This window comes from Neomonachus schauinslandi, chromosome 5, assembly GCF_002201575.2.
Source record: "Neomonachus schauinslandi chromosome 5, ASM220157v2, whole genome shotgun sequence".
Classification (NCBI taxonomy): domain Eukaryota; kingdom Metazoa; phylum Chordata; class Mammalia; order Carnivora; family Phocidae; genus Neomonachus; species Neomonachus schauinslandi.
Genome location: NC_058407.1, coordinates 112535405 through 112562779, shown reverse-complemented (window position 1 = coordinate 112562779; position 27375 = coordinate 112535405). Strand labels below are relative to the sequence as shown.

At 36.4% G+C, this 27375-nt stretch overlaps 1 protein-coding gene across 1 annotated transcript in view; it reads right to left on the bottom strand.

Annotated features, from left to right (window-relative positions):
• The window catches only part of MKX (mohawk homeobox), a 59709-nt gene that overhangs the window by 29668 nt on the left and 2666 nt on the right, over nucleotides 1–27375 (bottom strand). The window contains exons 3-4 of the mRNA XM_021686527.1: nucleotides 20102–20255; nucleotides 19341–19679 (exon numbers count right to left, since the gene is read on the bottom strand). Coding sequence (XP_021542202.1) covers nucleotides 19341–19679; nucleotides 20102–20255 — 493 coding nt within the window. The remainder of the gene's footprint in view (nucleotides 1–19340; nucleotides 19680–20101; nucleotides 20256–27375) is intronic.

Below are 27375 nucleotides of genomic sequence, written 5' to 3'. Positions count from 1 at the left end.
TTTGTGGAATGTATCTATTCTGCAGTTCAAGGCACAACTGTATTTCCTGTGGATTTCTAGAGAGTGGCTTGAAGTAGAAGCCTGAAGTCAACTACACTAGCAGGGGCTGTCAGTAAAGCCTTAGACCCCAGCCTCCAGGCAAGTGCTGGTTCCTTGCCTGCCCCCAGTGCTCTGGGGCTGCTCAGGATGCTACAGGAAGGAATCTGACTGTAGTCCTGCTTTTTTTCTCCGCAGATTTGCTGCCCCTTCCAAGGGAACAGCTCCCCCTAATAAAGGGCCCCATCATCCTTGTTCTGTGTGATTGCTTTATCTACTTTCTCCACATGTTTGGACTCCATAGCCCTCAGGATTGCTTCAGGCAGATGCCTGCTCCCCTCTGGCCCCTGTTGTGTCCCTGGATTCCTTCTCCTCTCTATGGAGATGCTCTATGCTTCCTCCTGGAAGTCTATGGACTGTGTGCCATTGCCTGTCCTACAGAGAGGGCTCTGTCCTGATGGCATCATCTCCACCCTTAAATGCCCATACTGGGACTCTGAAAGAAAGAGCCTGCATTACGGCAAAGGAAGTGGTGAAATAAATTCTGGACTGAAGGTTGTAATCAAAGATGAAGGAGCCACAAGGCTGATAATAATCTTCTGCAATGGGGAAATGATTAGGATGGCCCAGAGTAGCCAAGGGGGCTCCTTTGATGCTCTCACACATTCAGTCACTTAGAGACTTGCAAGTTCTGCTTTCAAAATACCGTGTGGGAAATGGGGATGATAATGGTACCTACCTCACAGGGTTGTTATGAGGATTAAGTAAGAAAATGCATGTCAAGTACTTGGCACAGTGCCTGGCACTCAATAAGTGCTCGATAATTACCAGCTAATATTATTGTCATATTATGCCCTAAACTATTTGGACCATGCTGTTTTTATCACCTCAGAGGTATCAGTTGTCCTGAGATAAAGGCCTGCATTAACTCTGGAGGACTGAAGGGGTAGACAGAATACTTACTATGATAGGTGGGTCACCGAGCACAGTGCAAGGATATAGGTTCCTTAGGAGCCAGGAGATAGAAGAAAGCTTAGAAAAGGAGGTGGGAGGATCTCTCAAAGATAAACTGCCATCTTTGTAACTTTTCCCAGGTTTGGGAAAAAGTGAAAGATAGTGGTCCAGAGCAAGGTTTTAGAGTCAAACATATCTGAGTTTGAATCCTGGCTCTGCAACATCACAGCTTATGTGGGCAAATTCTATGTAACTCTGTTCTCTCATCCTCAAAAGAAGGGCAGTAAGACATACATCATAAAATTACTGTGGGGGTTAAATGAAATAGCACATGAGGGTAAAACACAGTGCCAGGCACATAGTAAGTACTCAGTAAATGGCAGCTATTGTTACTACGTGTAGTAAACATTCATCATCCCAAGGCGAACCATCTAGGAATCTACCTTAGAAATATACTTGTCAATTCTCTGATTGCCCGCATGTTAAAATGCCAGCTTCAGGGCACCCGGATGGCTCAGTTGGTTGAATGTCTAACTTGTGGTTTCGGCTCAGGTCATGATCTCAGGGAGTCTGCTTGGGATTCTCTCTCTCTCCCTCTGCCCTCCCCCTGCTTGCATTCTCTCTCTCAAAATAAGTAAATAAAATCTTTAAAAAAAATGCCGGCCTCATGTTATGAGATAGAATGTATATCGTTAAGGAAAGCAAGACTAACCAAATGTATAAAGAGAATACATAATGTGTGACTTTTGTGCTCGTATGTAACTAATTATGTAAATGTCAACTAATTTATTTAGACAAGATTTGATTTCCCAGTTTAAAGGCTATCCATATGAAAGCAGTATATTTTTTATACTTTATAATCAAAAGATCACACAAATGATAAGGATTATTTTCTAAACTTTTGAGATTGAATGGGCAAAACCTTATCTAAATCCCCCTAAGTGATCTCTGCTGGGATAGGCAGAATTTTGCCCTCCTGACTTTTTTCCTAGTGTCACATCTGTGAATATGTTATGTTACATGTTTAAAGTGGCATTGCAGAGGTAATTAAGATTACCAATCAGCTGACCTTAAAATATGGTGATTATCCTGCATTATCTGAGTGGGCACAATTTAATCATATGTGCCTTTAAACTCAGAGCTTTCTCCTGTGGGGCTGTAGGACAGAGAGATTCAAGTGTTAGAGGGAATCAATGTGCTGTTGCTGGTTTGAAATGCAGGGAAGGAATGGGGCAGCCTCTAGAAGCTGAGAGGCAAGGAAGTGGGGACCTCCGTCCTATAATCACGAGGAAATGAATTATGCCAATATCTTAAATAAGCTTGTGAGTGGGTTCTTCCCCAGTGCCCCCAGGTAAAAGTCCAGTGTAACTGACACCTTGATGTCAGCCTAGTGAGACTCTGAGCAGAGAATCCAGTCATGAGTGCCAGACTTCTGGCTTACAAAACTCAGAGATAATAAATGGCGTTAAGCTGCTGTTTGTCGTAATTTGTTACGCACAAATATAAAACCAATACATAGGCCTAAGAACTGTTCTTCGCTTTATAACCACAGTTGTCCCTTTCAAATCTGTCATGGTTAAGTAATTAAAAAATACTCCTTTTCTGACTCTGGCATACAAGCTGTCTGTCCCTAGTAACATATGTGCCATGATTTCAAGGTGGCTTTCTGGCATTTCTCTTCTTCTTAGTTTCAAGGCCTTCACTTAATAGTTTCTTAGAATAAGTGCTTGGATATACTGCTGCCCATTAGCATCTCCAACAGAGGGTATGCAGGCTCATTGGAAAAGAAAGCCCTTCAAATCCCTATATTCCAGGAAAACCCTTGTGAAGGGATCTGCTGCAATGTCTGGCTAAGAATTAGTTCTGATATTTACTGTTTATTCTTTTTGCCCAACACCATATCAACCAGTGGTATTATGTAAAGCCCTTGGCCTCATAGGAATGATTATAGTGCTTCAAAGGATATACCAAAGCATTTGCTATATAATCCAGGGAAAGACCCACTCAGTATAACAGGTACTGCCTAACACAATGACAATAAAGTCACCACAGGCAAAAGACTCTGGAAATGTTAGGTGCTCCCAATAAAAGAGGGTGATACTCTAGGAAAGATATTAGGAACAGTGACCTATTTTAAATTAGTTACTGTATAAATAGCACAGTTTCCACATGTTGACAGCTGGACTATCAAGCATATCCCTGAGGGAAGAAAGAAAATTCATAGAAAAGTATTCTGTGGTCAGTCCACTACTGCCCAGAGACATGGGAATGTGGCGAAATACTCAGCTCAGCCACAGTCGAACAAACCAAGGAAGAATCTGGATAGCAGAGCCCTGAACAAAGACCATGCACTTTACTGTTTAAAAAAAAAAAGAGAGAGAGAAAGGAGAGAGGGAGGGATGAAGGAGGGGAAGGGAAGGAAAAGGAAGGAAGGGAGGAAGAAGGGAGGGAGGAAGGAAGGAAGGAGAAGCAAGATATTAGAGAAAGTTGAGATATTCTGACATTTTCAAAATAAATCAAATATGCAAATTTTAATGTGCAATCCATTAATATGATATTTTTGAAATATGATAACCCTTTCCCTCCCATGGTATCTCTTTATTTTGATGTATAACTTTAATCAGCTACATTTATAGCACTAGCTAAAAATTATTAAAGTAATCCAAGTACAAAAGGATAAAAAAAACAAGCCCTAACAATCTGAAGCATATGATTATTTAATGCTCCATTAATTGATAATTTTGCTTGAAGAAAAGATTGGAAAAAAGGAATGGAATTCTTTTTTTTCTTTGAGTAATGGAATTCTTAGCTCCTTGATTTTACTTAAAAATTCCCAATAGTACCCACTCAAACAAAGAACTTAAGTTTTCCACTGGAAGGGTGAAAAGAAAAGTCAGTTCTAGCATGCCCTGCCACATGCTTAACTACAGGGTAAAATACTATCCATTAAGATTCTAATCACATTTCAAAAGTGTAGTATTTATTAGGCCTATGGCTGCCAAGTACTACTATATCATATTATAATTACAGGCATTTTAAAATTTAAATTATATTTAGCTCTTTATTTCAAGCACTGTAGTTTGGAAAGTCTTACCATCATAATGTGTCATGTTTATGTACATGAAACCTAGCAAAATTTTCCAGGAGTTCCCATGTTCCATTCTGTATATAATTACTCTTTATTTATTATTCCTTTGATATCAGAATCTGTGCATAATTTTGAATGTGTGCAAATTCCCACTAAAAACTATCAGCAACAAACATCTTTTATGATAAAATCATTTACTGACAACAGTCTATATTACAGAGTTCCCTTTAAGATGGTACACTGAATAAGCTTTATTTACTTCTCTCTCAAAAGCTCATTAAAATTACAAAATGTAAATTTAAAAACAAATCAGTGCCTAGCAATGCTCGAAAACAATAAAGGGCACCATGGTCAAATCAAAAAAGTCGAGAAATTAATGAAAGATGAAATGCATATGGCATTAAATTGACAAGGAAATCTAAACAGAGAATCACAACTCAAAACAGGTGGAGGCCAAGACAGTGGCAGAGTGTGAGCTGCGTTTCCCACCAAGGAAGACACTGCAAGTCAGCAGTTCACAGAGACTAAAGCAGGCCATGGGAAGAATCACGAAGGTTACCAGTTAAAGAACAGACATCAGAAGAGCTAGGCCATGCTTTTCCTTCCTGAGCCTACAGAACACCTCTAGGTCACCTGAACCCAGGACACAGTTTCTACAAATGTTCTTTAAACAAGTTAGGGGACCTGTACAAAGACAACTCCTAGATTAAGGCCTTGAAGAGATGCAGAGTAGAGATTCAGGTAACTTCTGATTTCTGTAGGTTCTGCTGCTATGAAAAAGGAGCTATAAGAAAAAAAAAAATGATGTTCTTGGAGAATAAAAACAAGATACCAAAATTAAAAGAAAGACTACAGTAGAAAGGTTGATCAACAGAATGGATAGGGCAAAGCTGAAGACCAAATGAGTGATCTGAAAAGGAAAATCGAGATAACTGTTCATGACATGGAAGGGAAAGATGAAGAGCGTGAGAGGGAAAGTATAGAACCAAGGGATCCCAGGCCAAGATGACTTCACAGGTGAACTCTTTCCAGTCCTCAAGATATGCAGAAAAGCTAATCCTTACATTGTTTAAACTTTTCCAGAGTAGAAAAAGATGAAGTACTTTCTAGCTCATTCCACAAGACTGTATTAAAACTGTGCAAGGAGAGCATTAAAAAAAAAGAAAATTATAGACAAATCTCACTTGAGAATTTTTATATAAAATGATTAAATAAAATGTTAATAAATTAAATCCAGAAATATATTAAAATAATGATATATTGTGATGGAGTAGAATTTTCCCCAAGAATTCAAGGAAAGTTAAACACTAGGAAATTTACTTTATACAAGTAGATTAAAAGAGAACAGTCAATATCTAAAACTAATGATGTAATGTATGGGGATTAACATAACAATAAAAAAAGAGGACAGTCAAATGGTCTTACAAATTGTGGAATTAGCATCTGATAATTATAATAACCTATTTAGTTATGTGTGCATTTTGGGAGTGGGGAGAATCTCTTATTAAATAATCTAGGAATGGAAAGAGAATCCCTTACCTTGATAAAGTGATTATATCAGAAATTTTCTTTTTTCTTTTTTTTTAAGATTTTATTTATTTACCTGACAGAGAGAGACACAGTGAGAGAGGGAACACAAGCAGGGGGAGTGGGAGAGGGAGACGCAGGCCTCCCGCGGAGCAGGGAGCCCGATGTGGGGCTCCATCCCAGGACCCTGGGATCAGGACTTGAGCCGAAGGCAGACGCCCAACAACTGAGCCACCCTAGGTGCCCCAATATCAGAAATTTTCTGCAAACATTATACTTAATAGTAAAATATAAGAAAAATTCCCTTTAATGCTTGCCATCACTACTATTATTCAACATTGTTTCAGAAAATTTGGTCAATGGAATGAAATAACTAGAGGGAGGGAGGAAGAGAAAGAAAAGAGGAGAATAAGTACATAAAACTGTTACTATTTGAAGGTTGTATGTTTGTGCGTACACTGACAATCCAATAAAAGAAAATATAAGACAATATAGGAAAACTACACAAAACCGAACAGATTCCCTATTTATCAGTGATAACTATTATAATATGTAATAGAAAGTCATTCACAAAGGAAACAATAAGAATGACAAAATAAAACATCTAATAATTTAATGAGAAGTATGCAAACCTTATGTAAAGAAAACTATAAAAATTTATTGAATGTCCTGAAAAATAATCAGAATAAATGGAAAAATATACTATGTTCCTGAGTGGAAAGACTTGATATAAGAAGGATAAAAATATTCCCCAAATTAATATATAAATTCAGTGCAATCCCAGATGAACTTCCAATGAAATTTTTAAAATGGAACTTGTCAATCTTATCCAAAATTCAACTGGAAAAGCAAATTCAAGAGCCTTGATGAGAATATTTTGAAAAAATTGAGAGTAGAAATAGCCTGCCATATGTCAAAATGCACAATAAGGCTATAGTCATGAAAATAGTGTGCTACTGATGTAGGGGTATTTTTGGTGGAACACATTAGGGTCTAGAAATAGACACATAGAAAGAAAGGTAGAGTATAATAAAGGAAGCATTTCAAATCAGTAAGGAAATGTGGAAGTACTCAATAAATAATTGTGTTGGGAAAAAACAGAATATAATATAGAATATATAATTTACAAAAAATTTTAGGGCGATTATAAGTGTATAAATGTACAATTAAAATAAGAGAAGTAGTAGAAGAAAATGTAAAAGCGAACTTTTCCCATCTTGGGATAGGTCTTCCTAAAAATGACACAACACATAAAGAACATATTGAGATATTTAATCATAAGCCCTCTCCCCTCTTGGCCTCCTAACCTACCCTCAGGGCCCAACACCCTCCCTGGACAAAGTCCTGTACCTGCCACCATATGGCGGCTTTCTGTTGCCCTGAAGCTCCTTTGAAATGTTCCTGAGCTCAGAGCCCAAGTTGGGAGTGATAAAACGGTAGGCAGTTCACTATGACTTTCTGTCAACTGCAGGCTTCCTTTTCTCCCTATACCTTTTTTTACAGAATCTCAGATTATCAAAGGTAGAAGGTACTTATGCACCCCCATTTTACAGGTGAAGGAACCAAGGCCCTGATTAATAAAGGGACTTGCCTTGGAACACATACCTAACTGCTAGCAGTTCCAGATGAATATGGTGCTCCTGGTTTCAAAGGCAATGCTTTCTGCTCTTTCCATATTATAACTTCCTGTGGCCTAATGTACACATGGGTAATTTCAGGTCAGGGAAAGAGACTCACTACAGAGAAAATTTGAACCCAGCAAAGTAATTTTTCAAACCACATATGAAACAGTAGGAATTTAACTATAGTCAAAATACAGATTAAACTTGTATTGCTTCCCACAAAGTTCCTACTCAGACCTTGACACTATCATTTTAGTTAAAGCACCTGAGAGACAGGATGATGTCAAATAGAACATCGATAGATCATTTGCCTTTATCTTTCTGTTCTGAGCTTCCTATGAGCATTTCCTGAGTGTGTACGTCAGGGGGTGGGGGTTAGGAATGGTTTTTTGGGGTTGGTAATATTCATGAAATCATAAAGTTGAGCTTTTTTATATTTTCCTAATGAGAGGAAAGTTATTGTAACTATAAACTAAATTTTACTGCTTCAATCATAGTAACCGTGAAATAGTCCTCAAACACCTTTCAAGATAGTTGAAAATTACTATTCCAGATGATTTATGTTTATACTTTTTAAAGTACATTTTAAGAAAAAAATATAAATAAAAAAGTCTTCTGAAGGAAAAAAGTACACAGGTTAGATAAACCGGAGGCCCCATGGGTTATGAGAAAATCTGAATGGGTGCCATATTTCTGAAAAGGTCTAAAGTAAAGGAACCCAGAAGACACAATAAAAACTAAGACAAGATCAATTGCACGACTGACAAGGTTGTGAAAAAACTCCTTGATCCAGCTGGATAGATTTAGCAGCTCAGAAAGAATTAAAAGAGAAAGAGAGAGAGAGAGCGGGGTGGGGGGGGGCAAAAAACAAAAAACAAACACAGAGAGAGAAAAAATGCGGTCAAGGCAACGATAAAAGAAAATGCAAAACAACAATGGCACTTAACCTCAGTTGCAAACTAGTAAAAGCTATGTGGGTTCTCAAGCAGCCACAATATTGCAACCATCTAGCTTTGTGCTCCACGAAGACATCACACCAAAGGCACTTGGCACCAAATAACTTCTGGCCAGAGATTTTACATTTAGAAATGTAAGACCCAGTAACATTTAAGGAATTCTTCCTCTTGCCAGATAGCCATCCTCTTGCCCTGAAGCCATGTGACAAATGATCCTGAATACCACGTTGCCTTTTATACATCTGTTGTCTAAATCAGTGTAGAAACTGGAAGGAGAGACTGAATTCTGGCCCTTAGCAAAAGGGTACATTTTAGTGTCATAATGACAGTCTTGGCAGAACAGGGCATTCTTACTTGAAATGTCTCTGCCATACTGAGAGCTTTGTCCACCATAACCTGAGTCTGGCTCTGCTGAAGGGACTATCAGTTCTAAATTTTAAATACATAAGCAACTATGTGAAAATTTAAAGAGCAAACTGTTTCTTGGAAATCCCACTTCATGAATGATTGTCTCTGACCACCTTTCAGCACTTGAAAAGGTTTCATGTTCATTTGTGTTGTTTTCTGTTTTAATTTTATAGTAACAAAACATTCCTCTCAAAATCACCATTTAAAGCTTTTTTGTTCTCTTTATTTAATGACACTTGAGAAAAGGCAAAATTGTTTTTGTGTACTATGTGGTGTGTGTGTATGTGTGTGTGTGCAGTGTATATAATGGCACCAAAAAGGGAACACATTCTTTTTGTCAAAGATGTTCACCTTGGTCACTGTATCAAAGATGCTCTAAAGCACAGAAGCAGGTGGGCAAGAGACTGTTTTTAACCTTATCTGCAGTTCAGGGATAGTGGGAGACACCGCATGTGCTTGAGAGCATCCTGGCCACAGTGCCCTCACTACTGGGCTACCCAAATCTGTGAGACGGAGAAGTCTGAACTTTAATTTTGTTTTTTCTAGGTACATCTAGCCATGTGCCTGGCCTGAGGAAATGCTGAAGGTGAATTCGACTCTGCATTAACTCGGCGTATCTTGCACCACGGTGTCCTACTTGCCTGAGAATAAGAGTTCATGGCTCTTTTTTCAGACTGGGAAGACCTCAAATAGTTGGAAGTGGATGAGCAATGCTGTTGCTTAAACCTGAGACTAATCTATCTTCCCCAAACCATTTTCCATTTGGGTTGTTATTATCACTCAGGTTTTTTTCTGACCACTATCAGGTAAGGACTCAATGTTTCCAGTGTTCACACAAGGCAGAAGGAAGATACCACTGGTCAGTTTCAAAAGCCACTTTGTTTTCCTAACTACACTCAATTTCTATTACCACTATGATTACACACATATGCAGAGACACACACAAACCAGCGGTATTAACTTTTAGGCATTTTCTGGAAACTATTCATGTTTCCCTTAGTAACTAAAGGGTGACCCCTAGGTAATGATGTCTATTACAACCTGCAGTCCATAAACCTATGTAAGGATCTTTCTACTGCAGCCATTAAAATAGAGAAAATTTTTTAAATGCACACATACCTAGACTAAGTTCTCAAAAGTTCAACTCTAATGACTTAAGTATTTACTTTTATTTATAGAAGTCAATTAAGTACCTGAAATTGCCCAAAGCATTTAGACTTATTGTGCCAAGGATCTGGATCGTATCTCCAAGCAAACAAGCAACTCATATCCAAAAAACTAACAACTTCAATGCCTAGGATAGAGCCTAAAGCAATTTTCTAACCTGCAAATTAAAGAATTGAACTAGAGGATCCTTTAAAGTTCACTGTTGGATTTACAAAAATCCTTGACTATTTCCTTCTTTAGTACAATGAAAATGAGAGAAATTGGGTAACAGCGTTGTTAAAGGAGAAAAGGGACATTCTGCTGCTATACCTCAAACGTGCCATCCTTCACCTAAACTGAAAACTAAGAGAAAATTCATATTTTGTAAAAGAACTATTTCTCTTGTGAGTGAACAAAATTGTTAACTTTTCTGCTTCCTCAAAACTCACAATTACAAATGATATAATTTCTAACAGAAAACAAGAGCAGACGCTTCCAAAATTTAAAAGTACCAAAATTCTGGTCTGGAAGAAAACACATATTTATTCTGAGTAAAAATTCTGTTACATCAACAAGACACATTTTGACATAGAAAAATACCTGTTTAATTTTAGAAACAAAGTAGGGAGGCAGAAGGGAAAAACTCACTGCAGCTAACCAAAAAAGAAAGAAAGAAAAGAAACCACTTCCATATTCATTAAATAGAATGTCTTGTTATTTTCACAGACAGTAAAAAATTTTTTGACATCCTTTTTCATCCCAGACCGGAGAGGTGTCAATGGATCTTATTTGGTCTCTTCAGTGTGTAAAGAGTTTACAAACCTAACCAAATTTAGAATTAGTAGGAGTTAGGCACTTATGTTCCTTATACATAAGAGAAGAAAAAAAGGCCCTTTTATGCCAGCTTTGAATTGGGCTTGAATTTTTAGGACTTATTTAGAAGCCCTAGGGAATGAAAAAAAAAGTCTCTTTTTTTTATTATTATTATTTTTTAAATATTTTATTTATTTATTTGAGAGAGAGAGAATGAGAGAGAGCAAGCACATGAGAGGGGGGAGGGTCAGAGGGAGAAGCAGACTCCCTGCCGAGCAGGGAGCCCGATGCAGGACTCGATCCAGGGACTCCAGGATCACGACCTGAGCCAAAGGCAGTCGCTTAACCAACTGAGCCACGCAGGCACCCAAAAAAAAGTCTCTTAATGGAAATACTGACACAGGCTTAAATATAGTGACATGAGCAAGCACGTCTATGAAACAGCACCAGGATGTGACTGACCACGCCAACAAGTCTGAAATGCAGACAGTTTCAGACAATCAGTGACAACTGACCGCATGCCAGGAAAAAAGGAATGGCAAGTTAGAGAATCAAAATTTCGGGCTGATAAGCTTGTTTTTAACAGGAACATATGTAATATGTATGGGATCTTTACCCCAAAATATGGAAGAAAAAGAAAAATGTAAGATGTAAAATTTCTGCCTAGACTTCCTCCAATTCTGTTACAGGATTAAAAATAGTCATTCTTAAAAAGTCAAAGCCGTCATATCAATCCTGAGAGATGTGGCAGGAGAGGTGAAATCAGTGGATCTAAATCTGTGCTTTGTTTCTCAGATCTTACTTACAAGGCTATATGCTAGACAGAGACTACAAATATTTGTTTTTGTCTATCTGCTACTCTTTTTATTCTTTGGCGGATTTTTAAAAACTAGCTAATCTTTTCCTTGTATCATCCTTGCATTTTCCTGAAAGTCGCTTCTATTACTTGAAAATCGGGTTAGTTTCATTTTATACTTCCTAAGTTATTATTTTGAATCTCTTAAACATCTCATAGTTTTCAGCTACATTTTGTTTAATATTTTCCTCTGGCTTTAACTTTTTCGCAATTGCCTTTCTTTAAAGCCGTTTAAGCTGATTCGAGATCATTTTTCTCTCTCTTGTCATGTCCACGGACACAGATCAACATATATCTGTGTACACTAAGATGTCTTTTATGGTTTGGAAGGCAAACAGACCCAATCATTAGAACACTAACTCATTTAAGAAACAGTTATGGGGCAAATATGAGGAAGACACTGTACTAAGTGCTAAGGGGGTTATAACGTGAATAAAACGCCACTTCGGGGCCTCAAAGAACTTTTAATACACATAAGGCAGTGAGTAGCATCACAAAAGAGAGACAGAATGCAGCTGTATTTCAGAAAAATAGTGTGTTTAACCTTCACAAACATGGGATATTAGCGTTGCTATCATTCTTAGGTACCGCATGGAAGAAACACAATGTGAAAGGGCAGAAAACATTAGTACCAAACACAGTCCTAAAAAATGGGTACATTTTCTAAACTAAGCTGCCATATCCTTTTGATTTATTTGTAAGCCATGCTGTTTGTAGGGGCTGTAGGTCTCAGTATTTACATTCAGGTTTTTCAGACTCTCATATGATACCAAATAAATAGAAAAGTGAAGGAAAAATCTACCCCTGAAGGAGCCAGCAAGCTGCTCATGCCAACAGTTGTTCTTTTTTTCTATTTTTGTTTGCCATTAGTCTCTCAGTTTTTAACAGTAGATGGAACATTTAGGCAATATCATTTAAATTTTTCAAGTGAATCCATAAGGGAAATTTAATTTTAAAAATCAAGTGACTTTTCAATAGTTTATATGAATGTGTTTGGTCTTCAACATCACTAATATTTAAAAATCTGTGGTGGGGCACCTGGGTGGCTCAGTTGGTTAAGCGACTGCCTTCGGCTCAGGTCATGATCCTGGAGTCCCTGGATCGAGTCCCGCATCGGGCTCCCTGCTCGGCGGGGAGTCTGCTTCTCCCTCTGACCCTCTTCCCTCTCATGCTCTCTCTCATTCTCTCTCTCAAATAAATAAATAAAATCTTTAAAAAAAATTAAAAAAAATCTATGGTGTTTAGAGTATCATGCTTAAGTTTTAATAATTCTAGAGTAACCCCATGCCTACCCAAAAGTCAGAACTTCTGTAGATCTCATTTATAAGATTATGCTTTGGAATCAGTAATTAGGAAAGAAACCCCTTTCAACAGGCTATCAGAAAGATATCATTCTTTATTCAAAGGTGTTAGGGGCAAGCTTGGGATTGTGGTTAATCCTAAAATTACTGATTTGAAAGGGTGGAATATCATATAAAAAGCAATAGGAGGAGGTAGTTTAGAGAAGAGAGGATATTAAAGCACACCCCACATGCTGTGATTAATATTATAAGCTTAGGAGAGCAGAAAATTCTGTATTTTTAAAATCAGTACTTAACTTTATATCTGGAAATTTCACTTATGTGGAATACCTCATTGCCAGATGGTGTTTGATAGGTGAGGTATTATTGTAGTAAGGATACAAGACAAGAGATTGGATAACCTTTCAAGTATCCTTTAAATGTCACTAACTGGGCTGGTGATAGAGGGTTTTATTATGCTCTGTTGGAGTACATCAGCAGTCATTTGCATGCCAGGAAAAGAATGTCTGGAATAATCCAAAAGGGCAAAGCTTAGTTCTTTCACTAAAAACAAGGAAGTGACAGGCACAAAAAGGGAAATAAAAGAAGATAAAAGTATCCAAAGCAGAATTACTGGTCAACAAAATTCCATAGAGAACTAGCATGTACACTGAAACACATACTATTTTAACATTTGGCTCTTGACAAAGCCTTCTCTTGACTACCATGAAGCTTTCTTTAAGCTACCCACAAACGCAACACCTAAAATTGATGAAACATATAAATTAGTAACGATTATTCACTGTTCAAAAAGATCTGCCAAGACAGCCCTTTAAATCTTTCTTCTGCTTCATTTAACTATGGTTTCTTTGATGAGCAGCCTAACACAAAACACAGGGCTCCAGTGAGCCTAGAACAGGGCCTGTGTAGAGTAGCTCTTAATAAACATTTCTGTATGTGGAATAAATGCATGAAAGAGCACCTCATATATGAGTGGACTGTATCTCAGAAATGTACCTGTGAAGTCAGCTTTTAGAACCGAGAGTGCACTTCTTCAAAGAAGTCATGCTATAAATTAAGGTTAAATCCCAGGGTAATCCAATGCTTTATTGAACTCATGTGCACACCTGGGTTTTACCACTGATAATGCCAGCCTGGATTCTAAAGTACATGCGTATGCAGGAAGAGAGAGAAAAGAGAACATCTCTCTCCTCTTGGGGGGCATTGTTAGCCGAGAAAAAATGTTTGGAAATGGCATTTAGCCTCTGGCATCCTCCCAAACTTACTTTCTACTTCCTAGTTCTTCATTCCTTAGTAACCAAAATCCCTAGTTCTGTCATCTTGCTCCAACTGTGGCTGGGCCATCCAAATGGACTCTACTTTCCAAAGAATTCCATGCACTAAGTAAGTGACTTCTTTCTTCTCTCAATCAAAATCTACATTTCTTCAGGGATATTCACCTCAGTCAAGTGGAGGGGAAGCTAATCTAATTAATTCACACTAACATAGAAAAGAGTTCTATCTGCCTAAATGTTTTTGCCACACCAGATGTGTCTAATTAAGAGGGATTTTAGACAGTTTAACAAGATGAAGTTTAAACATTAAGCCTGTGGGAGCCGGTTAAATTTATGAATTATATACTACCAGAGCAGTGGGGCTCAGAGAATAACCATTTGAATGTACTAGCCATTTGTAAGTTGATCATTTGTGAGCTGCAAAAATAAAGAACATAACAGGGACTTGTCCTCAAGCCAAGCAAAAGAAGGAGGGGAAGTCCACACGTTTTATTTCAAGACTAGCCTGTTTTTCCCCTGGTCAGTACACCTCTTAGAAACCTCCTCTCTCTCCTTTGGTAAAGAAAGAAATTTGATAGGCTTTTGAGGGTAAATCAAACTTGAATGCAGGTTAGGAAAGGCTCCAGTGAGGACACACTCTGTAAGGTGGCCCAGATGGCAGATGGCTCCTTCACGGATGGTCCCATCTGGAGAATATCAGTACTGATTCAATAGAAATGGAGGTGGATATTAAAGCCAGAGTCCTCATCCTGATACCTCAGAGAGCAGACCCACCTAAGGACTAGAGGACTTGAGATCAGTTTGTAATGGTAATTCGCTCCATCAAATATCTGAAAATTGTCATCCATTAACCTAACATAATGAAAAGTATTGTAATTTTATTTATTTATTTTTTTTAATTTAATTTTTTTTTTTTTTTAAGATTTATTTGTGAGAGGGAGAATGAGAGACAGAGAGCATGAGAGGGAGGAGGGTCAGAGAGAGAAGCAGACTCCCTGCTGTGCAGGGAGCCCGATGTGGGACTCGATCCCGGGACTTCGGGATCATGACCTGAGCCAAAGGCAGTTGCTTAACCAACTGAGCCACCCAGGCGCCCCAAAAGTATTGTAATTTTAAATCAGACAGCTTAATTCAACGGACAACACTGAGTGACTAACTTTTCTCGAGTATTATTTCATTGTATTTAGAAGCAATAACCTTAAAAATTCTAATCAATTCTAGGGGCGCCTGGGTGGCTCAGTCGTTAAGTGTCTGCCTTCAGCTCAGGTCATGATCCCAGGGTCCTGGGATTGAGCCCCGCATCGGGCTCACTGCTTGCGGGAAGCCTGCTTCTCCCTCTCCCACTCCCCCTGGTTGTGTTCCCTCTCTTGCTGTGTCTTTCTGTCAAATAAATAAGTAAAATCTTTAAAGAAAATTCTAATCAATTCTAATATTATAATTTCTGCTATCAGAAATGCTTTAGCCAATATTTATTGAAAGCCTAGCATGCCCCCTGAAGAGAGAGCTTTTTTTTTTTTCTTTTTGCACGATGGGGAGACTGCAGATTACAGAGAAATATTTAATGTCTACATAAAATCAATAAAAACATGTTTGTATCTACTTTGATATTGTTAGTCAAGTGGAGAGGAAGCTAATCTGATTAATTCACACTAACATAGAAAAGAGTTCTATTGCCTATATGGTTCAATTAGGATTACTACATCATAATCCAGCAGGCTTCGCCTTCCTAGAATTTAACAAGAACAAGTGAAATAAAATTCAGTGAGACATTATCTTTCCACACGCCAACTCTTTCATTTGGCTTTTTGATTCTGTATCATTAGTGAAATGCATCATAAGATAGCAAAAATGGGTGGAAAAATGGATACAGTTGTTTTTAGCATAGATGAACTAATAAACTGTGTTTAAAGGCAATCTACTCTTGAAAAATAATTTAAAAGATGAAATCTTTGCACTACTATAAAAGTGGGGTGGGGGAGGGGAGTGGCGTTTAATAGCAGATTTAGAGGATTTCTATTTAGGTGAAGAAAGAAAGATATAACCAGAGGAATTGAAGGAATTCAGCAGAAGCCTGCATGCCAGAGAAAACCATAGCAGTTGCTCAGAAAGTATTTATTGAAATCCCCTGTTCTACTATTTATGCATGAGTGGTAAACTGCAGCAACGTTGTTGCTTGGTTCCCCCAGAAGACAGCCATTTATTATTTCAGGCTAAGATTTAGCAAACCAGTCTTAGACCACCAGTCTTTCTCAATTCTCTATCCACAAAACCAAAAAAATGTATTCTGTTCTTTTTAAAGTTTATACACATGCATGCAAAACCAGAAATTTACGTGTCTAGGCTGCTTTCTCATTGCTTGCATAACTAAAAAATAGGTTTTTATTTAAAAATAGAACTTGGCAAAAGAATAGGCCATTGGATATTTTAATAAAAATAAATGGCCGAGATACTTAACTTCGAGAAGCATCAACTATATAGGCATGCTATTCCCTCTTTGGTTTTCTATTTTATCACCTTTGAAAAGAACGTGCATTTTCAGAAGACTCATCACACTAGGTAAATTTCAAATTAGTTTTTACTGGGCAGCATAAAGAAATTTATAGGAAATTAAAAAAAAAAAGATAGACCTTGAATTATCCCACCTATTCAAAATTAATTTTCATTGTTTCCAAAAATCTTCCTTGTTTTTTGTCTACACATACTTGTACTGTCATAACTGCATTCAATGTTTCCACAATTTTAAATTGTTTTTCACTTAACCTTATGTTATCAATATTTCTCATGTTGCTTCGAAGTCCGTATCAGTATCATAAATAAAAATGTTGATTTTTATGCTATTCTAATCTGGTTTTGGATTAGGATTACATTTACATTTTTAAAAACTGACATACTGGGCACCTGGGTGGCTCAGTTGGTTAAGCGACTGCCTTCGGCTCAGGTCATGATCCTGGAGTCCCTGGATCGAGTCCCACATCGGAGCTCCCTGCTCTGCAGAGAGTCTGCTTCTCCCTCTGACCCTCCCCCCTCTCATGTGCTCTCTCTCAAATAAATAAATAAAATCTTTAAAAACAAAACAAAACAACAAAAAACTGACATACTTCCCATATTTTTACATGTTCCAGAAAAATGCATAAAGCGTGAGAATTAATTATTTCTTCAAAGTTTGGAAAAAAATCCAATGACTCTATCAAATCATGTGTATTGGGAATGGGGTTTACTAAAAACCTTGACTTTTCCTGAATTAGTGGTATTTACAACTTTTCTCATTATAATTTTATAATTTAATTTGTGTGGATAATACCGATTCATTTCATCTACACATTTGCATATAGTATATTGTCAAACAACTGTGCATAGTACACCATAATTTTAAAAACTATTTTTTTTTTAATTTTTTTTTATTCTTATGTTAATCCCCATACATTACATCATTAGTTTTAGATGAAGTGTTCCATGATTCATTGTTTGTGCATAACACCCAGTGCTCCATGCAGAACGTGCCCTCAGTACCCACCACCAGGCTAACCCATCCTCCCCACCCCCCTTAAAAACTATTTTTAATGACTATGTATTGATTGCTATATCTCCTTTCTCACTTCCAACTTTAATCTGTGCCAATTTTTGCTTATTTTTTTAGTATTGCTTTCAAAGAGTCAACTCTTTATTTTGCAGCTTTCCATTTTAACTTTTTTGTTTTATTTTTATTCTTTTTTCAATTATCTGTACGTGAATGACTTGATTTCCTATCCTTTCTTATCACTGTAAATAAAATTCATGAAGCTCTGAATTATCTCCAAGTTCTGCTCTGGTCACATTAGCTAGATGTTAGTATGTAGTTTTAAATTTTTTGTTGTTAGATAAATAGTCTTTTATTTCATCTTTTACTTCTTCCTAGACCCAATTATTATTTACAAGACTAATTTTGTATCTCAGAGCGTTTGGAGTTGTTTTCATTCTTGAAGTTGGAGATGCAAACAGAAAACGAGGTTAAGTCTTTAAAACTGTATTGAGATTTTCTCTGAATCCTCACAGATAATATATCTTGTACATATTTGTAGACACTTGAAAAGAAGATTTCTAGTTAAATAATCTGAAAAGTATATTAAACAGACCAAATTTAAATTCTTTTATAAAGCCCTACTATTCACATATTAAGCTCCTTACAAGGACTACATGCAGTATTGTTTGTGTAGTATTTAGTAGAGGGCCTAGCATATCATAACTACTGAATAAATGAGTGGTGGCGGTATACGTAATAATTAAGAATCATCATAGTCGGGCGCCTGGGTGGCTCAGTTGGTTAAGCGACTGCCTTCGGCTCAGGTCATGATCCTGGAGTCCCGGGATCGAGTCCCGCATCGGGCTCCCTGCTCGGCAGGGAGTCTGCTTCTCCCTCTGACCCTCCTCCCTCTCATGCTCTCTGTCTCTCATTCTCTCTCTCTCAAATAAATAAAATCTTAAAAAAAAAAAAAAAAGAATCATCATAGTCTGCTAGTAGTTACAGTCCTCCTACCCCTTATGCAGGCTAAGCTGCACTACTGATCCAGGAAGAGTAACTAGCTATGTGTTCTTGGTCTGGGTTTTCTTACCTATGATATAACATGGCTGGACTAGATGCTTTCTGAAGTTATTTCCAACTCTAACATTTCTGAATCTCATTTGTTGGCATTTTCAGAACCTGGACTCTATCTACACCAGATGTAGGTCACACATATCCTTTGTTCTGAAGTAACTTGCTCAAACACTCTTTACGAGCAAAACTCTCTGGAAACTGAAGTGAAGAGAGAAATTTTCACCAAACTCACTACTCCATCAGAAAGTTTTGGACAGGCAGAAATCGATTTATTATTTTTGGAATAAAAGTAAAAATTTCAAAGCTATTTATCAGCCCTGTTTGTGCTTTCCAGGAATAAAAGTAAAATTTCCAAAGCAATTTAAGCCAGACCTACACTTTCCCTTCACAAGAGTCTTGGCACCCATGCTAATTTGTGTTCATTTTCCACCACTATTAGCAACCAAAGAATTTAAGAGAAAAGATGAAATACAAAGTGTTTGCATGGCTGCCTATAATTCAGGGCATTCCTCCTCCAAGAATATGTATCATTGAGATTAAAAATGAGTATTAAGGATGAAAATTCTCATCTTTATTATTAAGGGTGAAAATCCCCAGTAGACCATCACCTACTAACAAGCATATCTGGTTATCAAAAACAAAAGCTTTCAAATTAAATTATGGGCTATATGTGAATAATCTCATACAAAAGCAATAAAAATTATGCCTTTATACCTGTTGAAATAGACCCCTTGCTGCAGTTCTAGTTCTGTTTTAGACAAGGTATCATGAAAAGCACAGACTTACCTGTGCGATAGACAAAGTTGCCTTCGGTTTCTGATGATGAGGGAGACACCAATTCTTCCTCAAATTCATTGGAACTAAAAGATCCTGAATGGTTTCTTTGCCTTGTCTTTCCCATCATGGCAGCGTTTGTGGCCATGACATGTCTCAAAGAGTCGTTAAGGTAACGATTCAATAAGCTGCTCTTGTATTTGGGGGGTGATACGTAGTCCTCACTGGCCCGTGACTCTGGCCTGATCACTCCAGCTTTTATGACTGAGCTTTCACTTTTAATCACAGGATGGTGAACTGGATTATTATAGCCCCCTTCATTTATGTGGTTTCTTGGAGGATTTTCTCCATCTAAGGGAGAAAAATATCAGTAGGTAGTACTTAATATACTTTTCCCCAGCCACCAAACTGTTACAGTTAATCATTAAATATATACATAAAGACAGAGTATTTAGACTGTATAAAATTATCTTTGATGCTCAAGATTAATTTTTAGGCAAGGGAAGCAGGAATCTAAGTAATCTCTCCCTATGGTACTTTAATTTTAATGAATTTCACAGGAAATGTTATTCCGACACATGATAAATCTATAAACAGGAGGAAACAGCCATAATTCTGTTGGTCATTTACAGTATTGTAAAAGTGAAGTTACCTCATGCAGTAAAAAAGAACCATTATGGCACCATCATGTTTTGTGGGGTCAACCTTAAAAATAGCAATTGGGGTGAACTTCTTATTAACAGAGGTAAAGCAAAAAAAAAATATTAACCAACCTTCAGAACATGAATCATCGCTGCTTACACTAAGCCGCTCAGCATTTCCTTGAACATACTTGTTGTACAATTTTATTCTTAAAGCCCAGCTTAAATCTGGCTGTCGAACAGTATTCTTAAGCCGACGTCTTGCATTAGCAAACCAATTTGACACCTATAAAAGTTTTATTTTTCAATTAACAAAACATAAAATATTACCCATCACATAATTACTTTCCCACAAGGGACCTACGCCTCTCTCAGTATCTCTGATCATTAAATATTCTCAGAATGTAATAGTACTAGACATTCATTCCATTCATTCACTCATTCATTTAACAAACATGCTGAGCACTTACTACAGAGACTGAGCACATACTGTATTCTGGGAATGAAAAAAAAAAGAACATCCCTTGCCATTAAATGCTCAGGCTAGTAAGAGAGGTAGGAGAGTGTACAAATAACTTTAACATAGGAAACAATGTGAGGAATGGCTTAGGAGGCATTAAAATAAAATGATGCAGGAGTCCAAAGGAAGAAGGGGTTACTTTCAAGACTTCATGAGGAATTAAGTGAAGTGTTGAAGGAATGTGTCAGGTATAACGGGTAGGGAACTGTGTTCCCAGTAAAGAGGACATGGGAACAAATATGAGTCAAATTCCAGAGACACGTGGTGAGTGAGGAAGAGGGAAAAGTTAAAGATGACCTTGAGTCATCCCTGTGTAACCAAGAGGATAGTGCCATTTTGAGAAAGAAAGTAGAACTGTTTAAGGGATGTACTTGGTTTGGGGAATGATTAGTTTGAGGAACTAGAAAAGCATACAGGTGAGATGTGCAGCAAGAAAATAAAACTGATATCCGAGACTCAGGGAGAGGAAGAGCAGATGTGGGTTAAACACACAGAGGTGACAGCAGCAGTTTTGAGTAGGTAGAAAGAAAGATGATTGAAGACCAAATGCTGGAAACTTCCAGACATCAAAGAGGCAAGACTATAAAAGAGGAGCTAGCAGAACAATCAGACATAGAGCAATCAGACAAGCAGAGGGAGAAAAGTGCCAATAACACCCAGCTTTAAGTTGCAAGTCAAGTGCTTCCAAAAGCAAATAGGTGAAGGCAAACAAACAAACACTGCAGAACAAAGGGAAGTTACTTCCATTGTTTTTAAAAGATGCTATTGGATTTCCAGAAGTTAAAATGGTGCTTGAGATTTCCTTTAAAATATCAGGCTATCATCAGAAAAAAAAAAATGTAAATAACCCAAAGGGCCAATATTTGCTTTTAAAAGAATGAAATGTGGAAAGAGAATTACATCTTTCTGCCAATTTATTCTAGAACATGACTCCATATTACTGTAATGGTTTATGTGGCAAAGCTTGCACTGGAAATTTCTTTTTTCTTTTTTTAGATTTCTAATATAAATATACAATTTTTACACATTTCTCAAGACCTAATTATTGAATGGACCTAGGGTGAATCCTACTTTTTAAGAAAACAAAACCACAATTCTTTTCCTCTTCGCCTCCATGGGTTTTTAAAACATGGTAGTTTTCCCCAATTTATAAACACACATACACATACACACACATATATGTATACAGAAAATATATCATATATAATATATATATTCAGTATTATTACCTCCTTTGTGTCTTAGGTAATAACTCCTTTTAAATTTATGTGCATTGATGTAATAACTCACCATGGCATTCCAGAAGTCTTAGTCTACTAACCTTCTTCCTATCAAGTTCCGCTATAATAACTACGATTTAATCTGGCTTCAAATTATAAGTCTCCTCCAACCTCTAAAGACAGACAACTTCTGGGACTATTCATTCAATAAATACACATTGAGTAGCTCTTGTGCTCTAGCCATGGTGGTCAGTGATAGAAATTTTTAAGTGTTAGGATAAACTTTGTCCCTGCACACAGGGAACAACTGGCATAGAACTATGTATTAACTGTGATACATGGTTGAACATTCACTATGGAAGCACGAAATGCCTGGTCCAGTCCTCAAACCTCTCTCTATTCTCCAAGTCATGGCCGAAATATTCATCCATGCCTTGGATAGTAGTAACTGGGAATTTTAGAACATTCTTTTTCTGAACTTCCCTATCTTCCATTCTATGCACTTGAATGAATCTTAACCACCACCTTCAAATTCAAGTGTTGATGCACCATGATGATTTAATTGCTTAACTTCTTCAAATCGTCATTAATGTCCTATTGTCCTATAACTGTGGTATAATGGAAAGAAACCTGGATTTCTGTTCTCAATTTGCCAAAAACATGTGTGAATTTACAGAAGTCACTCAACTTTTCTGAACTTTAAGCCTTTCATCTGTAAAATGCATTAGATGGTACCTAACACTTACCAATTCTAAAAACTAAGATCTGTGAATATAGTCTATGCTCTCCTATAAAAGTGTTAATTTATTCCCTTTATAGCTGGTGCTAACCTACCTTCTGCTCTTGACCACCACCCTTTCGAGCAATCAGACATGTGTGTTTATGTCCCCTGACATGCAGAGGACAAACTGCAACTTCTCCTATGCCTACATCACTTATATTTATTAGAATATTTCAAAACATTTTTACTACTTTCTTTACTAAATATCGTATAATTCAGAGTATCCTTAAATCATAACTAAGCTTAAACTTTAGCACAACCATCACATAATACAGTGTAAAATCCAATTCTTAAGCAACTCTTCATTTTTTTTTTAAATGCAATAGCCTTCTGATTTCCAAAAACATTAACACACTATAATTCTAACATACAAAAAATGGGGACCTTTAAATGTCACGGTGAGATTACAGGTTTTCATACGCAGGGGTCATGTCCTTTTTTGTGTTTTATATACTCAGTTCTTACCATAAGATATTAATTACAAATTAGAAAATTTTCCAGAAAGGTTTGCTGGTATCTAACATGGACTGTCTCTAACCTGATTTCCTAAGTATGACTGGCAAGCAATCTGCTAATATATTTACTCTGCCAGTATTTTATCACCAGAAATTTACCATACAATTTAAGGGCTGGATATAGTCCAAGGGGTTTAATAATCTGCTTGCGTTCAGTCATGTAAACAGCAAACAGTTGGTTAACAAATTTGCATAAGTACTGTTCTGCAAATTTTTTTGTCCTGATGAAATAATGCAAACTCCATCTGTTTCACAGAAGGTAAAAATACCAGTTTAGATTTTCTACCTTTAACTTACTATGGATTCTTTCAGGTTGTCATGCAAATCTCATTAAATTCTATTTTACATGAAACAGGCCTCCTTACCAAGGATAGGTTCTGCAACAGCATTTTGATGTCAAACTCAGAGCTTAAGAAACACTGTATTTTACAGTGAAAAGTTGGAGAAGCAAATATCCTAGAATTTGGAAGAGAAAACTAAGTAATTTTCATCCCTACTCTAACTGAGGTGTTTACATTCATCATACTGACAGAGCAATCATTATAGTAAACCCAAAGGGATAAGCTAGCATCTGTCCACCTTTGAACATACAGAATTAACAAACTTACTCTGAGTTACTCAACTGAAATATTGAGAACCTCATTTCTACACCATGTAGTATAACACCTGGAATAAAGACCAATCTGAGATTTTGTTGAATATTTAACAGGTGCTATAATCATTGCAGTTGATAACTACATACATATCTCAGCAGAAGCACTCACCCAGCAAAAATAGAGCTATGTCAACAGAGGGGGCAAAATCTTAGAACACAGCAGTTTTAACCAATTGTACATGGACATTATCATAGGAATGTGAAACTTCTATAAGTAAAGGAAGCATCAACAACCAATCATTAAATGTAATCTCAAACTCCACGTGCATTGCACTCTGCATTGTGACCATGAAAGAAATCATCCCAAGGAGACATTTCACTCTTTATAATCCAGAAAAAATATAAATATATTAAAAATATATACAAATGAACAATGGGGATCATTGAAACCAGATACAGCACCCATCTGCCCTTCTCTGAAAACTTCTTCCAAGGTAATTATTCTGCAGTAAGCTCTATATCCTACAATAATACAAAATCCCAATTGCATACCACTTTATGTTATTCCACAATAAAGCTGTTCACATTTTGATAATACAGAGTATATTTTTTATAATATTTAAGCAATGGTCAGCCATAGAAATTAAGCACAATGGAATATTTTGGTTGGCTAAAGTACACACACACACACACACACACACATCATTACCTGTTAATTTTATGAAAATGTTTATATCTCATTAGGAAGTAAGATGCCAGATTAACACTAAATAACTCTTTCTGCCTCATTTTTCAGGGACAAATACAATGTAGGTGCAGATTAATATCCTCAGAACTTCTATTTATCAGAAAAAGTACCTTTTGTGGTCCTAAAAATATTTCCTCCACTAACGTTTCAGTTCCTTCCTTCTAGATTTAGTGGAGATTGCTGACCAGGTTTTATGTCCTTCTTTATCATTTTAAGAGTAACAAAACAAGGCAAAAGTACATTTTATGAAAAGTTTAACAGCTTGACACACAGTCAAAAGGAAAATGTTAAGTGTAAAAGAAATTCTCAAAATACAAGATACTCTCATAGTTAGGGAATAAAAGTTATGTTAACCACTTACTAACATCAGTCATGAGAAACAGAGATAGGAGATACTGAAATAAACAGGAAATAGGACTTTAGAACCAGAAATAAGGGGAACACTCCGTATTTGTCCACAGACATAAAAATATGACATATTTCCAGCTATATTGAAGATAATAAGTTATATTCATGCTGTTCTATAGAACCATCATATAGCATTAAGGATAATGAGCTGCCCTCTGTGTATTCAATGGAATGGATTTTAAAACTAGAATATCTTAGATTTCAAGACATTCTCTAGTTTTCAGAATGGTGTTTTGGAAAGCTGCATGGTGATTATAATGGTATTCCCCAATTAGAACGTAGTCACTCTGCAAACATGTACAGTGCTGGAATGATATGAGGGTATGAAGACGACAAAGACATGATTGCTCTTCTCAAGAAGCTGACTCCACAAGAGAATTTATTCACTGGGAGAACTTGACTCATTCAATAAGGGTCTAATTTGCAGGGATCAAAAGTTTTATTCAGCTCATAGCTTTATATTTTTTCCTTCAGAAGTGTAAAGTATTTACATAATTTATTTGGTTCCCATACAGTCAGAATTTGCTTGGATGTTTAATGTATGTCTGACTTTCACAAACTCTCACATATATGTCAACATAAGTGCAGCTGACTCTTGAACAACACAGGTTTAAACCTCACAGGACCATTTATACTCGGACTTTTTTCACCAAATACAGTACAATACTGTAAATGTATTTTCTCTTCCTTATAATTTTCTTAATAACATTTTCATTTCTCTAGATTGCTTTATTGTAAGAGTACAATATATAATACATATAACATACAAAACATGTGTTACTTGTTCATGTTACTGGTGAGGCTTCTAGTCAACAATAGGCTATTAGTAGTTATGTTTTTGGGAAGTAAAAGTTATATGTGGATTTTTGACTTGCAGGGAGGGTTAGCACCTCTAACCCTGTGTTGTTCAAGGGTTAGCTGTAAATAGATATGCATGCATACATATATACACATACACATATATACACATATATATGTATATTCTTACATAGATACCCTATTATGCCTAATTGAAAATAAGCAGAGCCAAATTGGATTACTATGTTTAAAGGTCCCTTGGCTATTCTATACATTTGATTTTTTCCATTTATCACTACAACGTTCCAGAAACCAACTTCATTTATTATAAAAATTTGGAAATCATTAAGCAGGTATCTTATTATTATAAATAATTATTACTCCATTTAAAAATTAAATAATTCTGTGGCATTTTTATTTTCTGAGGACTAGTGTAAGAAAAAGAAAACATAATGAGAATATAAGATATAGTTAGAAAATCGTAATAGCATTACCAAGATCTTAACGCAAAAAGAATGGTTATTTGTATTTGAACTATCATTACAGGTAGGAAATAATTTGGTTCTGTATTAAAATTACAACTACTTGTATTGCATCCCAACAAAACTACTGTACACAAAAATTTAAATGTCTCTAATGACAATGTTACTTTTCATAATTAAAAAATGTTCTAAATATGTCATATTTTTTGTTTTCTGTATGAAAGAATGACAAGCATTAAGTATGAAACTGTATGATATACAGAATTAGTCTAATGTTTTATTGCTGACATCACTATGAAACATTCAAATAGCTCTATAAACTAGTGTATTTTCAAAATAAATAGCATACCTGTTTAAACTGAAATTTGAACGTATGCATTTATTTTCACAAGTCAAGTTTTTCTGACTGGAATCACTGAAAATTCATAGTTTTATGTTAAACAGATATTAAGCCAAGAACACTAAATAAATTTTCCCCTCCAGTGCTGCAGCATATCACTATTAATACTATTGCCTGTTAACATGAAGCAAAACAGATGTTTTTCTCTACAATTGTATTCTGAATATAAGCAGACAAATGCATATTATAGTTTTAATAAGCTTGAATACAAGTCAACTTTCATGCTTTGTCAAGCTTTCCAGCAATTCCTAAAATGTCAACCTTAAATACTCTGGAAAGCAGCTTTTATTTTATCTAGTAGTTAAATATTATCTTTCATTTGGGGCCTCTCTCATTATAAATTTAATGGAATGACCAAAACTTCACAAATGCAGTAATGTAGTGCTACTATAATATATGAAACTTCTCAGCTTATTTAGCTCCTCCTCCTCTTTCTGAATAAATTTGTTGTTTGCATGTATAAAAGTTCATGTCATCAAATTTATTAAAGAAGTCTGTGGTGTGTTGGAAACAGCATTTGATCTGGGATTACATTATTTCCAGGCCTACCTCTACCCCATACTAATACTTAACTGCCACAGTGCCTTGGTCACATCACCTGTAAAATGCTTATTATTGCTCTACCTCACCGCATTTTTGTGAATGCCAAGTAAGACTATGTAAGGAAAAAGCTAGTCAAATATAAAGGAGTTTGTTCACTAGAGAAGAAACAAACTTGCACCCTTTCTCTGCACTTGACAAAATAAACTAACCACTCGAAATTGGCCTCTTCTTAGACCCAGTAGAAAAATACCAGCAGCAAAATTCTGTGAATTCTAGCTAATGCTCAGGATGCCTCTTATTAAAAAATAAAAATAAAAAAAAATCAAAACCCACTTTTTGCCCTTCCACCCTACGTCCTAACTTTGTCAGTAAAGGTAATTTTTAAGTTATCCTGTA